Raw genomic sequence first — 15811 nt, 5'->3', positions numbered from 1 at the left:
ACAGGCAATAAATGCTGGCCCAACCAGCGATGCACATGTACCATGAACGAATTTAAGAAGTTCCTTTGTTCCATTTCTTCACCTTCCAAACACACAACCACTTCCACCTAGAAGGCCGTGGGCAACAGATACATGGGAACACCACCATCTTCAAGTTCCACTCACTACCCTGACTTGGAAATATATCACCGTTCCTTCAGTGTCACTGGGTCAGAATCCTGGAATGCCCTCCCACAGAGCATTGTGGGTCACTGGACTGCAGCAGTTCAAGACAGCAACTCACCCCGCCCTCTCGAGGACAATAAATGTCAACAGACCCCGCGATGCCCCAGATTCTTAGGTGAATTTTTTAAAATTAAAATTTGAAAACATTGGTTTGGAAGATTCTCATTTGTTTTTATAAAATTCCTCCATCACCGTGTTCTTCCCTAACTCGGGAATGTCCAACTGCTAAATATTGGCCTCCGAAACATATCCGAATTCAACCTCTCTGTCATTAATAGCTATCAACTCGGAAATTCCCTCCCTAAACCTTGCCTCTTTAAGACGCTCCTCTGAGACAATGTTTCAGACCAAGCTTTTAGGTAGGGTATGTTGTCTCCTCACGTTGCTGGCACAGGGTCAGACTTTGCTTGACATTTGTCTTCTGAACAACTTTGGCACATGTTACTATGTTAAAAGCTTCACAGAAACACATGCTGTTGTGGGGATCTAACCCAGGATTGAGTGCAAGGTTAAACTGAGCCAAGTTGCTACTTGTAACAGGCAGAAATTACAAACGGAAATACCGACGAAAGAAAAGTTTACTAAACTTTTATCACAATATTACAAATAAAATGTACCTTTCTGCACATTCCTAATGAGTCATGTGTGAGGGAAAGTAATTGTAACACAACTTTGCAAATTTTTATGCTGTAACAGCACCAACTCTCTTGCCATTTTCTGTGGCTCCACACAACGGCTGCCTTGCTGATCTTTGAGGGGCCCTATTCTCTCCCTAGTTACCCTTTTGTCCTTAATAGATTTGTAAAAACCATTTAGATTCTCCTTAATTCTATTTTCCAAAGCTATCTCATGTCCCCGTTTTGCCCTCCTGATTTCCCTCTTAAGTATACTCCTACTTCCATTATACTCTTCTAAGGATTCACTCGATCTGTCCTGTCTATACCTGACATATGCTTCCTTCTTTTTCTTAACTAAACCCTCAATTTCTTTAGTCATCCAGCATTCCCCATACCTACCAGCCTTCCCTTTCACCCTGACAGGAATATACTTTCTCTGGATTCTTGTTATCTCATTTCTGAAGGCTTCCCATTTTCCAGCCGTCCCTTTACCTCCGAACATCTGCCTCCAATCAGCCTTCAAAAGTTCTTGCCCGATACCGTCAAAATTTCTCTCCATCTAAACCTTTAACACTATGGCAGTTCCAGTTGATGTTTGGAAAGTTAAACTCCCCTACCATAACTACCTTATTATTCTTACAGATAGCTGAGATCTCCTTACAAGTTTGTTTCTCAATTTCCTTCTGACTATTGGAGGGTCTATAATACAATCCCAATAAGGTGATCATCCCTTTCTTATTTCTCAGTTCCACCCAAATAACACCCCTGGATGTATTTCCGGGAATATCCTCCCTCAGCACAGCTGCAATGCTATCCCTGATCAAAAATGCCACTCGCCCTCCTCTCTTGCCTCCCTTTCTATCCTTCCTGTAGCATTTGTATGTTGGAACATTAAGCTGCCAGTCCTGCCCATCCCTGAGCCATATTTCTGTAATTGCTATAATATCCCAGTCCCATGTTCCTAACCATGCCCAGAGCTCGTCTGCCTTCCCTGTTAGGCCCCTTGCATTGAAATAAATGCAGTTTAATTTATTAGTCCTACCTTGTCCCTGCCTGCCCTGACTGTTTGACTCCCTTCTGTTCTCAGCTGTACCCATCTCAGATTGATCTCTTTCCTCACTATCTCCCTGGGTCCCACCCCACCCCCACCTTACTAGTTTAAATCCTCCCAAGCAGTTCTAGCAAATTTCCCTGCCAGTATATTAGTCCCCTTCCAATTTAGGTGCAATCCATCCTTCTTGTACAGGTCACTTCAACCCCAAAAGAGATTCCAATGGTCCAAAAATGTGAATCATTCTCCCATACACCAGCTCCTCAGCCATGCATTCATCTGCTCTATCCTCCTATTCCTGCCCTCACTAGCTCGTGTGGAAGGGAATGGTGGGAGAGGATGGGAATGGTGGGAGGAAGGGAATGGTGGAACAGGTCAGGAATGGTGGGAGGAAGGGAATGGTGGGAGAGGTCGGGAATGGTGGGAGAGGTCGGGAATGGTGGGAAACCTCCACCTCTAGACTTCCTCAACTTCCAGACAATCACCTACAACACACTGTGAATAAACCTTTGCTGCAAATACCACAGATAATTACCAGACAGTGAGGAGAAAGTGTGCTTGATCCATTTTAGTTGGAAGAAGGAGTAACTCATACTTAGCACATGGACCAAAAGAATTAGGAAAAGAATTAGGCCATTTGGCCCATCGTGTCGGCTTCAGCATTCAATCATCCCTGATAAGTTTCTCAATCCCATTGCCCTTCTTCTCCCAGTAACCTTCGATTTTTAAAAATTAATTCACAGCAGAGGCCATCACTGGCTAGGCCCAACATTTATTGCCCATCCCTAATTGCCCAGAGGGCAGTTAAGAGTCAATTACATTGCTGTGGGTCTGGAGTCACATGTAGGCCAGACCAGGTAAGGATGGCAGTTCCCTTCTCTAAAGGACATTAGTGATCCAGATGGGTTTTCCAACAATGGATTCATGGTCATTAGACTCTCAATTCCATGTTTTAATTGAATTCAAATTCCACCATCTGCTGTGGCAGGATTTGAACTTGAGTCCCCAGAACAAGGCCTTGGTCACTGGGTTAATAGTCCAGCGATAATAGCACGAGGATGTTGATTCCCTCACTAACCTATCTCTGTCTAAATACATTCAATAACTTGGTCTCTGCAGCAATTACGCAGATTTACCACCCACTGGCCGAGAGATTCTAAGTTCTAATGGTGAACTGTCTGAAACTCCAATGTAGCCTCATCATTTCTGCCCAGACTTAAACTGAGTTCCGATATTTGATCAGTCTTGTTGCATCTGAAAGTTACAATTGGTTGCAGCATCCTTGATTTAAAAAGGCAGTGATGAAGGCAGGCTGAGTATAGTCAGACACACTTTGACAGCACTGCCATTCTAACTGTCCCCAGTCAGCTCCTTGGCTTCGTCAGCCTGTGGCTCAGTCAGTAGCACTCTCCTCTCTCAATCCCACGGTTCTGGGCTCAAGGGTTTGAACACAAAAAGGCATCAAGATAAATGGAGCTCTGTGCAGCTGCAGTCCAACATTACGACACAGCCCCTAATGCTTGCAAAAGTCTTAATATTCCTGACCATCTGTTAACTTTTCAAAGGAAAAGCTGAATTCTTGCAGTCACAGAACTCCTTCATCTCATCACAAACATCTGACAAGGTTGAGAGAGCAGAGAACTGATAACTTCCTTGAGATTTAAATAGGCAGCTTTTTGGGTGGTCTCTGATGAGCCTTACTCAGGCTAACAAATAGTCACTGAGAGGCACAAGGCCCTTGTTATTATTTATTGGAACATGATGTTCACTGCATAGCCCCAACACTTCATGTGATTACAAAAAGTTCCAATTCATTTCAATCCTAATGAGCTGTCCTATTCTAAGACCTGAAATTCCAAGTTTGAGGTTCCCCAGCCAAGGGAAATAAGTTGTCAGTATTTACTAACTTGAGGTCCGTGAGACTTAAGGGTTTCAATTAAATCCACTCTTATTTCTCTATACCTTAGAGAACATAGTCGTCATTGTCCTGAAGAACAAACCCTTCGTCCTAGGAATCAGACTAGTGAACCTTTCCCATGTTCCCTCTAAAGCAAATGTCTCCTTCCTTAGGTAAGCCTATGAAAACCATATAACAGTGTCATCCAGGTACATCAGTCAGCTGGGATTCATTACAGAGCCTAAGGTCAAGCACAACCTCTTTACTAGATAGTTTATCAGAAAGGTTAACTCAGCATTCCCTATGCAAATGGCTTGCAGGACCTCAGATTCCAACCCCCTCCAATTCTGGTGAAAAAAATCTTATTTCTCTACCAGCATCCAATCTCGTCCGCTTGACATTGTAAAACCATCTGCTACATCAATCAACTGCTAAGTGGGATTCATTACAGATTCAAAGGGTCAAGAGCACAGAGTTAGCTGTAATGCCACTTGAAGCCAAAGATAAGATCCAACACATCAATAGATCGGTTCAGTTCCGCACAATGTTAAAGAGTGAGAAGCGACATTCCATTGGGAAAATATGAAAGTTTGATGGGAACATTTTGTCCTAAAAATGCCCTGATGCCTAACAAGTTTATCAATTGTGTGCACATGCTTACCTCAATCTTGCTCAACATAATTTAGTACATTGTTTTCGAACTTAGCTTGACCTTGCATGAAACAACTGCAAAAGATTGGCGTTTGTAATCTCAAAGTTAATTATTAGTTCCAGAAAAAGGGGCAAGAAAATCTGCAACAAGCAAAACTTGTTAATTTCGAGAGTTCTTTTCAAATAAAATACTGGATTAGTTACATAAGTGACAAAGCAAATATTGAACTAAACAACATGGGAGTGGGTTTATCAAGTGTCTGATAAGAATGTCACAGACGAGTAATCCAGAGGCCCAGAATGAATGGCCTCAGAACCTTTATTAAACCATACCACAACTACATAGAGAGCTGGAATTCAGATTTGAAAAATCTGGAAACAAAAACAGGTGATTTGAGTCTGATGCTGTAAAAATTCTCTTTCAAATAAAGAAACATGTCGTTCTGACAGCTGTCCCACACCCAGAACAGAGCTCTGAAGTACTCGATTGTATCAAATCCCTAATTTCCACAGGAAAAGCTGAGGCAGGCAAAAATGCAACAGTTTGGTTGGTGGTTGGTTGGTGGGGGGGGGGGGGCACGGTACACAATAACGTTTCTTTCATGGGATGTGGGCATTACTGAGAGAGCCCTACTAAATGTTGCCTGCTACACGGAAGTTATGGGTCAACTACGTTGTCGTGATTCTGGAGTCAGATGTAGGGCCAGGCTGACTGAAAACAGCAGAGTTTCATTTTACAAGAGTGGTCACATTAGAATCATAGAATCCCGACAGTGTGGAAATAGGCCATTAGGCCCAACAAGTCCACACCGATTCTCCGCAGAGTAACCCACCCAGTCCCATCTCCCGACCCTATTACTGTACATTTACCCCTGACTAATAGAGTCATAGAGATGTACAGCATGGAAACAGACCCTTCGATCCAACCCGTCCACATCCCTGAACAATCTGGGCAATTTAGCCTAGCCAATTCACCCTAACCTGCACATCTTTGAGTTGCATTTGGATTACGGAGACTAACCTCTGCATTGCTGACATCTTATCAGAATTCAGATAGACCTACACTTCTCACTGACTCAGAAAGACAGCCAACAGCAAAGACCCCTCCCGCCCCGGTTAAAATCTCTTTCGATCTCTTTCATCAGGCAGAAGTTTGAACACACCTACCAACAGGTTCAAGAACAGCTTCTTCCCTGCTGTTATTAGACTGCTGAATGAACCTTGCAAATTTCAAACCTAATGCTGATCTTGCACTTTCTGCACCTTTGCTGCAGCCGTAACATTGTATTCCTTGCCCGGTTCTATGACATTTGCATACTACGATCGGCATGTACGGCCTGCAAAACAGAACGCTTCACTGTACCCACCTAGACATGTGACAATAACAAATCATAGAATTCCTACTAGTGCGGAAACCAGCCATTTGGCCCAACAAGTCCATACCAACTCTCCAAAGAGCATCCCACCCATATTCACCCCCTACCCTGTAACCCTGCATTTCCCATGGCTAACCCACCTAACCTACACATCTGTGGATACTATGGATAATTTAGCATCGCCAATCCAACTAATCTGCACATCTTTGGACTGTGGGAGGAAACTGGAGTACCTGGAGGAAACCCGCGCAGATACAGGGAGTGTGTGCAAACTCCACACAGACAGTCGCCCACGGCTGGAATCGAGCCCGGGTCCCTGGCGCTGTGAGGCAGCAGTGCTAACCACTGAGCCACTGTGCTGCCCAAATCAAATCAGTTCACCAGCTTCCATGGTGAGTTTTAGTCCGGGCCCCTAAATGATCAGCCCGCTGATGTGATCGCAATACTACAGTCACCCAAGCTGCTGGTCCTGAGAAATTCAGCACCTGGTTCTTGACCCTCCACTTAAACTATCACCATCTCTCTTCTCTTTCTCTCTCTCTCACACACACACACACACACACACACACACACACACACACACACAGTTTCACATTCCCAGTCAGAAAACTCTCAGCAGTGAAAACCAGATTTGTGAAGTCTCTCTGTCAAACCACAATCTAAAAACGGCATTAACGTGGTGGACAACGCACCCCAAAGTACAACAATAAAACCACTAAAACAAATGGCCACCCTACAAATTCTGAGGGCCATTTCTGAATAGTGCCGCGAGTGTGGTGCTGGAAAAGCACAGCAGGTCAGGCAGCATCCTGAGCGGGAGAAACGATGTCTTGGGCAAAAGCCCTTCATCAGGAATCGTTTGCCAAAACGTTGATTCTCCTGCTCCTCGGATGCTGCCTGACCTGCTGTGCTTTTCCAGCACCATACACTCTCGACTCTAACCTCCAGCATCTGCAGTCCTCACTTTCACCCATTTCTGAATAGTGTCAATTGCACATTACCCACTGACACACTTCTTGTTAAAAACCACCAGGACATAAGAATTTGCAAATTTGTCAATTTGCTAATGGGACTAAATACTAATTCAGAATGTTAAGGACTTAAATGAAAGCAAAGCTGTAGGTACATAGAAAAACAACAAGTAAGTTTCAATTCCAGTATGGCCTCTCTTTCACTCTCCATAGGTACTTTCAGCAGTACCCACTGTTTGTATTTCCAACGTTACAGTGTTGTCTACACAGTTTAGCTCACAGTATTAGATAATTCTGTTTTCTTTTCCAACTTCAAAGTGAACACAATGTTCAAGAAGAGACTGTACTGGTACAGTCCTGTCGACACACTGTTATCCACCAGCTGATCCCTCACTGTGACACGCAGTCGAGACTAAACATCACTCTGCACAGCTTGTTTGGCCAATATTACAGAATATATTTGGTAAATGGGTTATTTCAAAACGTTAGCTTTCTAAAGTAAAGGCAATTCACTGTCACAGCATCCACCACAAATTCCACAGGCCATGCACCTAGAGCTTCTGGCTTGGAGGCAAGGACGCTACCCATTGTACCTTTGATGTTAAACCATTCAAATTAAATATCAACCGAGGTTGCTATTCTCTATGTCAGTATGATCCAAGCGGACTGAGTGTAAGATGTGATTACCAAACTGGGCTGAATTTATTCTGGCAGTTGCCAGGATAGTCAAAGCAGCACAATTGCTTTCCAGGCTATGGGCAGAGTTGCACAGATTGTAGAACAGCACAGGACAGGCCCTTCGGCCCACTGTGTTAGTGCTGACCATGATGCCATTCTACACTAATCCCATCTGCCTGTATGTGTCTGTCAAAATGCCTCTTAAACCTTGTCATGGTCTCTGCTTCTCCCACCTCCCCTGGTGGCACATCCCAGGCACCTACCCCTATCTCCTGTGGCAAATACCTTCCTCACACACCACCTTTCAACTCTCCACCATCACCTTTAACCTATGCCCCACAGTATTTGACATTTCCACCCTGGGAATAAGACTCCAATTTTCCACCCTATTGATGCCTCCCATAATTTTATACACTTCTACCAGGTCGCCCCTCAGCTTGTGACATTCTAACAGAAACAATCCAAGTTTGTCCAACCTTTCCTTACAGTGAATGCACTCCAATGCAGTCCTGTCACGTTCATTAACCTGGCCCTGTCAAGACATGACTGAACCTCTACCTTCTCCTCAATCACTCCACAGTTCTGTTCCAACTGTGTGTTGCATTCTGTAATCAATAATGAGGAAAGTTTGCATCAAAATACACTCACATCAGTACAGAACATCTTCAATTATCTGAACGAGACAGGTTGGGAGTATTTTGTTTGGATGACTGTTTGGATAACGGATAACATTTTCACAGGACCTTGAGATCTTGTTCGGATAATCCGAAATTCGGATAATTGATGTTCGGATAACCAAGGTTGTTCTGTAAACATCCAGGAATCTCAACTATCAGAGCCTTTTGGCTTCTGCACCCTTTCACTTTTAAACAGATCTGGAAACCCGAAGTTTTGGTATTCTTTTTACATATCCCAGACTAATTTTATTGTGCCTTTTTCCTTGGTTCATCGCCTTTCTACATCCTGTGGGGGGGGGGGGGGGGGAGGAGGGGCGTGGTTTACTAAGTATTGCAAATTATCTTAGTAAACGTTTAACTTTCAACTAGCTTTACACAGAAACTTCGAAAACATAAGCAGGAGGCCATTCGGCCCTTCGAGCCTGCTCCATCATTCACCAGGATCACTGCTAATTATCTAACTCAGTCCCCTTTCCCCGCTTTCTCCCCCCATTCCCTTTGACCCCTTTAGTCCCAAGAACTACCTCCAATTCCTTCTTGAAAACATTCAATGTTTTGGTCTCAACTGCTTCCGGTGGCAGAGAACTCCACAGGCTCCCCGCTCATTGGGTGAAGTAATCATCTTAATCCATAAAATCTTCCCATACAAACTGTGATCTCTGGTTCTGGATTCCCTGGAACATCCCTCTTGCACTGACCCTGTGTAATGCTGTTAGAATTTTATACGTCTCTTTGAGGACCAACACTCTCCCTCCACCCTCCCCAAACTCTGGTTATTATAATCTTAACTGATCCAGTTGCTCTTCTGACATGAGTCCTGTTATTCCATGGAATCAGTCTGGTAAACCTTTGATGCACTTCCCTCTAGAGCCCAAAACCAAACTCACCGAATGCTTACCGGACATCTGATTGTGTATTTCGAGCTGTGTTGTTTCAGGCGAAAACCTCAGCTATCTGACTGGTGAACCCACTATCTTTGTTTTTAGAATTAGCTTTATTGTCACATGTACTCAAATGGGAGCAGTGAAAAGTGTGTAAGTAACTGCTTATAGTACTGTCTTAGGTCCCTAAGTACAGCTTTTCCAGTTCAAGTCCTTGGAAAAATAGAAATGTTAGAAAGAAAGTCCAGCATTTCAGATTTTGGAATAAGTTAGAGTCATCAAGTCCTACAGCACAGAGACAGGCCCTTTGGCCCAAGCTGGTCCATGCCGACCACAATGTCTATCCACGCTAACCCCCATTTCCCTCCTCTTGGCCCCTATCCTTCTAAACCTTTCCTACCCATTTATTTATCCAAACGCCTTTTAGAAATACAGAACGGAGACCAAAAAGGACGGAGATACTGTCTTCCGACCCAGTTCATGTAGACACCAAGCTACCAGTCCACATTGGGCCTTAATCCAGACCGTGCCTGGCTCCACCTCCGGGGTCACTACGCCGGGAGGTCGACCTGGTATCACCACCTCAGGACCGGAAGTACACGCTGAGGCCATGCCAGGCTGAGAGACCACCAAGCTTTCAAAAAAAAATTTCCCAAACTTCTTTTTTAAAAATATGATGATCTTCACTTGTATTCATAACTCTTCCTTAATCACCCCGGAGATTAAACCCAGTCATTAGGATCACAATAAAGTGTTTCCGAGGTGCATAAGTAACTGCGCACAGCAATTGGCATTGGCATCCTGAAACTGCTGCAGTCCATGTGCTATCATGCCCAGAGGAAGGGAATTCCAGGATTCTGACCCAGTGATAGTGAAGGAACGGCAATAATATTTCCAAGGCGAAAGTGAGGACTGCAGATTGGAGTCAAGATTAGTTTGGTGCTGGAAAAGCACAGCAGGTCAAGCAGCATCCGAGGAGCAGGAAAATCAAGTCAGGACCATGAATCAGAGAAAACTCTTTCTTGTTCGTCTCCTACCCTTGCTGTGTGTGTATTGGAGGTGTCTCTCCCTGTCTGTCTGTCTGTCTGTCTGTATTTGTCTTTCCAGCACTGCCCCTCTCTCCTCTCCGTTCCACAACACGACACATCTCTGCTGTCTGATAAATGCCATGCAGCAGTTGAGGTGAGGAGCGTAGCTACATTTAAAGGGTAGTGTTTAAGTGCAACATAAAGTCCTCACAAGTTCAAGAAGACCATGTCAGAAGACACATGACACCAGGTTATAGTCCAACAGGTTTATTTGAAATCATAAGCTTTCAGAGCACTGCTCCTTTGTCACTTAACAAACCACTGCATCTGACAAAAAGAGCAGCGCTCTGAAAGCTTGTGATTTCAAATAAACCTGTTGGAATGTAACCTGGTGTCATGTGACTTCTGACTTGGCCCACCCCAGTCCAACACCGGCACCTCCATGTCATGAGGACCACTCTCTCCTGACGGAGACTAGAGGAGAGTTTAATCTGAGGGTCACCGCATCTCGGGATTGGGCCAAGGTTGGGAAAGCAGCGTCCTGCAAGCTAACGTCAGCTGGTACAAGAATTCAACCCAAGCTGTTGGCATCAATGCACATTGCAAACCAGCCATCAGCCAACTGAACTCAATGACTCATGCTGTGCCCACCCTTTACTTCAGTGTACAAGGGATAAATGATAGGCTAATAGGGAAAGATGAAGTAGGGTTGGGAAAGTAGAATAGAATAGGAATAGGAATAGGAATAGAATAGAATTCCTACAGCATGGAAACAGGCTATTTGGTCCAACAAATCCACTCTCCTACGCTATTACATTTCCCCTGACTAATGCACCTAACCTGCACATCCCTGAACACTATGAACAATTTAGCATGGCCAATTCACCCTAATCTTTACATCCTTGGATTGTAGGAGGAAACTGGAGCACCCGGAGGGAAACCATGCAGACGTGGAGAGAATGTGCAAACTCCACACAGTCCCCTGAAGCTGGAATTGAACCCAGGTCCCTGGCACTGTGAGGGTGCAGTGCTAACCACTGAGCCATCTGCAGTAGGGTTGAAACAGGCCAACTTTCTCTAATGGTTTGTCGTGTTGAATGGTCTGTCTCAGTAAACCCCAGGCATTGCCAGTCTCCAGTGTGGACCCAGGCCCAATGCCCCCCTGTAAGTTTCATCGGCTTTTACCTTTGATTCAGTGGACTGATCTCCTCCAGAGCATGGAGCCACTTTTCCAGCTGGCTTAATGCTGAATGCACGAGCGAAACGCGATCCCTGGAGAATTGCTGCCATCTCTCCGTCCACTGTCACCGCCTCTCCTTCCTGAGCAACAGGATTTAAAAAGAAAACAGAATTTAATTCAGGGGGAGCTGGAAAAGCAGGCAGGAGGCAAGCACTACCATCTCAAAATCTCGCTTCTGCAGGAAGTGGGTACGGGAACGCAGGCTGGTTATGTACCAAAGGAGTCAAAAAAGCTGCAGATGCTGGAATCCAAGGTAGACAGGCAGGAGGCTGGAAGGACACAGCAAGCCAGGCAGCACCAGGAGGTGGAGAAGTCAACGTTTCAGGTGTAACCCAAAGGGTACTTCCAGCCTCCTGCCTGTTCACTTTCCAAAGGACACAGGGAGAGTACAGGAGGGAAACGGAGATGCTGACAAGCCAGGATGAAGTGGATAGAATGAGGGAAGTCTCAGGTGGCTGGGCTGAATGGCCTGTTTCCCTGCACATATTGTAAGAGAGAAGCACCTTTTAGAGTCGTAGAGATGTACAGCACGGAAACAGAACCTTCAGCCCAACTCGTCCATGTCGATCAGATATCCCAATCAAATCTAGTCCCATTTGCCAGCATTTGGCCCATCTCCTTCTAAACCCTTCCCATTCGTATATCTCTACAGATGCCTTCTAAATGCTTTAATTGTACCAGCTCCACCACTTCCTCTGGCAGAGCTTTCCATACACGTACCACCCTCTGTGTGAAAAAGTTGCCCCTTAGGTCCCTTTTAATTCTTTTCTCTCTCACCTTAAACCTATGCCCTCTAGTTCTGGACTACCCTATCCTGAGGAAAAGACCTTGTCTATTTACCCTGCCCATTCCCCTCATGATTTTATAAACCTCTATAAGGTCACCCCTCAGCCTCCGACGCTCAAGGGAAAACAGTCCCAGCCTATTCAGCCTCTCCCTATAGCTCAAACCCTCCAACATCCTTGTAAATCTTTTCTGAACTCTTTCAAGTTTCATAACATCCTTCCTATAGCAGGGAGACCAGAATTGAACACAATATTCCAAAAGTGGCCTCACCAATGTCCTGTACAGCCACAAAATGACCTCCCAACTTCTATACTCAATGCACTGACCAATAAAGCCAAGTGCACCCAACACCTTCTTCACTATCCTATTGACCCGTGATTCCACTCTCAAGGGACTATGAACTGATACCGATGTTTGATAATAAAAGTTTGATCTCGAGACAAATCTCAAGAAAACATACATTATAAAAATTCACCCTACTCCTTATTTTAGAGTTACAAAAAAGCGAGTATGGTTAGACATAAAAACAACACTTAGCCATTCCCCTGTTGTGAGGAACTGCCTTGACACTGCAGATTCACTGCACCTCCTTGGAATTTACTGGTTTGGAGATTTTTAACACCTCGACAGTTTGTCTGTGTTTCCTGGGCTAGGGCAGGGCCACTTTTTGCTACCGATGTCCAGCAGCCCTTGAGAAGGTCGATTTGAACTGAACGGTCTCGCTGGATCAATTCCGAATGAAGACCTGATCACATGACAATGGGCCTGGAATCACCGAGAGGGCCTGATGGTTAAAGATGACAAACTGCCTTCCCTTTAGTTTCACGGTCACCGTTACCAATCTTAGCAGTTTCTTTGAAAAGAAAATTCTATATTTTACTATCTTTTGTAATTTAAAATTCCTTAACAATCATGGAACAATTTGAACACATACCTCTGGGTTCCCAGTCTAACAGCCCCCAGTGTTCCCAATCCAACTGTCCCCAGGTTCCCAGTCTAATGGCCTCGGTATTCTCAGTGCAGTCCCCTCGCGATTGGTTAGCTCAGTTGGCTGAACAGCTGGTTTGAGGATTACACCAACAGCATGGCTTCAACTCCCACACCAGATGGGGTTACCTTCCCAATCTCTCCTCCCTCACCTGAGGCATGGTGGCCCTCAGGTGAAAGCACCATCAGCTCTCTCTCTCTCTGTGTGAGAGAGTAGCCTGGTTACCCTCTGGGACTATGGCCTCTAGTTTCCCAATAAACATGTTATCATGCCCTCTTGAATAATCAAAACAGTTTCTAGTTGCAAATCTTGAGCGGACTAGGATTTGAAACCTGAACCTTACGTTAAAGGTGTAGTTGACATCAAACTTCAGCTTTTCCTTAAAGCCTCTGATCGATCCGTTGTAAGTCACACAGCACTTTTCTTTCGGACAGCTGGCCGGGATTTTGAATAGTCGGTATGTGGCAGAAACAAACTGGAAGTCTCCTAACAGGAGAAAAAGGAAAATTTAAAATGGTCTAAAGAAAAAATTGCAGCAATCACCTCAGCCAGAGTGGGAAATTTAAAATCAAAATTTTCTGCCACTTTACTGCAATCTAAATTGGAAGAATTGTGGGCGGCACGGTGGCACAGTGGTTAGCACTGCTGCCTCACAGCGCCAGAGACCCGGGTTCAATTCCCGCCTCAGGCGACTGACTGTGTGGAGTTTGCACATTCTCCCCGTGTCTGCGTGGGTTTCCTCCGGGTGCTCCGGTTTCCTCCCACCATCCAAAAAGATGTGCAGGGTCAGGTGAATTGGCCATACTAAATTGCCTGTAGTGTTAGGTAAGGGGTAAATGTAGGGGTATGGGTGGGTTTCGCTTTGGCGGGTCGGTGTGGACTTGTTGGGCCGAAGGGCCTGTTTCCACACTGTAATGTAATCTAATCTAATCTAATGAGGAAGTTGAATAAAGAGCTGACAGATTCAGGAGGTGATGAGAACACATTAAAGTAATCAGGGAGGCTTGTCAGCTTTACCAGAGTGAGGGGGAGAAAGAGAGAGAAAGAGGAGAAAGAGAGAGAGAGAGAGAGAGAGACAGAGATAGAGTGAGATAGAAAGAGACAGACTCTCATGAGACTGTCATATGATCAGAGAATGATTCAGCACCAAAAGAGGTCATTGGCTCATTGTGTCCATGTGAAAACCAGTCAATTCTCACAGGTTCAAATCCCAGATAGTAGATCGCAGAATTTAAACTTAATTCATAAAACTGGAATTAAAAAGCTGGTCTTAGTGACAGTGAACAATTTTATCACCAATTGTTGTAAAACCCCATCTGGTTCACTAACTTCCTTTAGGGAAGGAACTCTGCCATTTTTACGCGGTCTGGCCTCCATGTGACTTCAAACCCACAGTAATGTGGTTGACTCCTCACAGCCCACTGAATGGGATGAGCTACCCAGTTTAAGGGCAATTAGGGATGGGCAACAAATGTTGGCTTTGCCAGTGACACCCACATCCCACGGAAGAATCTCTCTCCTCTGCCATTTGTTCATATCTCTGAGTCTACCATTACCATCCGTCAGGTGACCAGTGAAGAGGACAGAACAGCACCTTCCAAACCACAACTTCCACCATCTCGAGGGACTAGGGCAGCAGATACACGGGAACACTACCCACTGCAGGTTCCCCTCCGAGCCACTCACTACCCTGACTTGGAATAAAAACAGAAAGTGCTGAAGAAACTTCACGGCCCTGGACAAAGAAACAACGTTAACAATGTGAGTCTGAGGGGAATCTAAGATGGCGGCGATCTGAGAAGATCACACTGCAGAGCTTTGCATCGCAGCAGGAGCAGGACGGTCCTTTAACCCGTCCAACCCAGGTCATCAGGATTTCTTGGGGCGTTGGAAAGATTGTGAAGCCCCAAGAAACATTTAAAAATTGACTTATCTGTATTTTCAGCTGTCCAGAAATGCCTAAAAAGGGAGGAGGAGCATCTGAGGCCGGGCCTGCAGCTCAGCCTGCAGCAGCCTCAGAGCCAATTACTCTCCAGGACCTGGTGGACCAGCTCTTGAAATCTCGCGAGATGTTGGGGAAACAGATTGAAGAGAAGCTGGCTCCAGTCTCTCTCATGCTGCAGAAGCATGAGCAGCAGCTGGGAGACCTGGAGAAGAGGACGGATGAGGTGGAGCACAGGGTCACAGTGGTGGAAGCTGATGCCAGTGCATTCAAGGAAGAGATCCAAGCCCTGAAGACGCAGGTTCGTAATTTGCATGACCAAGTGGATGATCTTGAAAACAGGGGCAGGAGAAAAAACATTCGGATCATCGGTCTGCCTGAGGGTAAGGAAGGTGAGCGGCCTGCGGAATTTGTTGAAGATTGGCTTCCGAAATTCCTTGACTTGGAGACTGGCATGAGAGGATTGAAGATAGAGAGGGCTCACCGGGTCGCAGCACGGAGGTCGGGTCTGGGTCAACGCCCTCGTCCTTTCCTGGTGCGGTTCCATCATTACCGGGATAAGGAGAGAGTCATGGAGGCTTCCAGACTCCAGGGGAAGGATCCAAAGGCCCTAATTTATGAGGGGTCTAAGATCATGTTTTTTCAGGACTTTTCGGTGGCAGTGATCCAGAAACGAAAACCATATGATGGTGTTAAGAGAAGATTGAAGGAGCTTGGGATTCAGTACTCCCTGACATATCTGGCAGTGCTTCTGATCACCTTAGATGGATCCATGCATCTCTTTGACACATCGTAGAAGGCAA

At 45.3% G+C, this 15811-nt stretch overlaps 1 protein-coding gene across 2 annotated transcripts in view; it reads right to left on the bottom strand.

Annotated features, from left to right (window-relative positions):
• as3mt (arsenite methyltransferase) overlaps nucleotides 1-15811 on the bottom strand; it is a 64153-nt gene that overhangs the window by 2739 nt on the left and 45603 nt on the right. For both annotated transcript variants that reach the window (XM_043713041.2, XM_043713042.2), the window contains exons 9-10: nucleotides 13410-13552; nucleotides 11238-11372 (exon numbers count right to left, since the gene is read on the bottom strand). In XM_043713041.2, the coding sequence (XP_043568976.2) occupies nucleotides 11238-11372; nucleotides 13410-13552 (278 nt within the window). The remainder of the gene's footprint in view (nucleotides 1-11237; nucleotides 11373-13409; nucleotides 13553-15811) is intronic.

The sequence above is a fragment of the Chiloscyllium plagiosum genome, unplaced genomic scaffold, assembly GCF_037043375.1.
Source record: "Chiloscyllium plagiosum isolate Xiang-an unplaced genomic scaffold, Cpla_swu_hap1 HiC_scaffold_22, whole genome shotgun sequence".
In the NCBI taxonomy this organism is placed as follows: Eukaryota; Metazoa; Chordata; class Chondrichthyes; order Orectolobiformes; family Hemiscylliidae; genus Chiloscyllium; species Chiloscyllium plagiosum.
The sequence above is the reverse complement of the archived record's forward strand: the minus strand, read 5'-3'. Positions and strand labels throughout refer to the sequence as shown.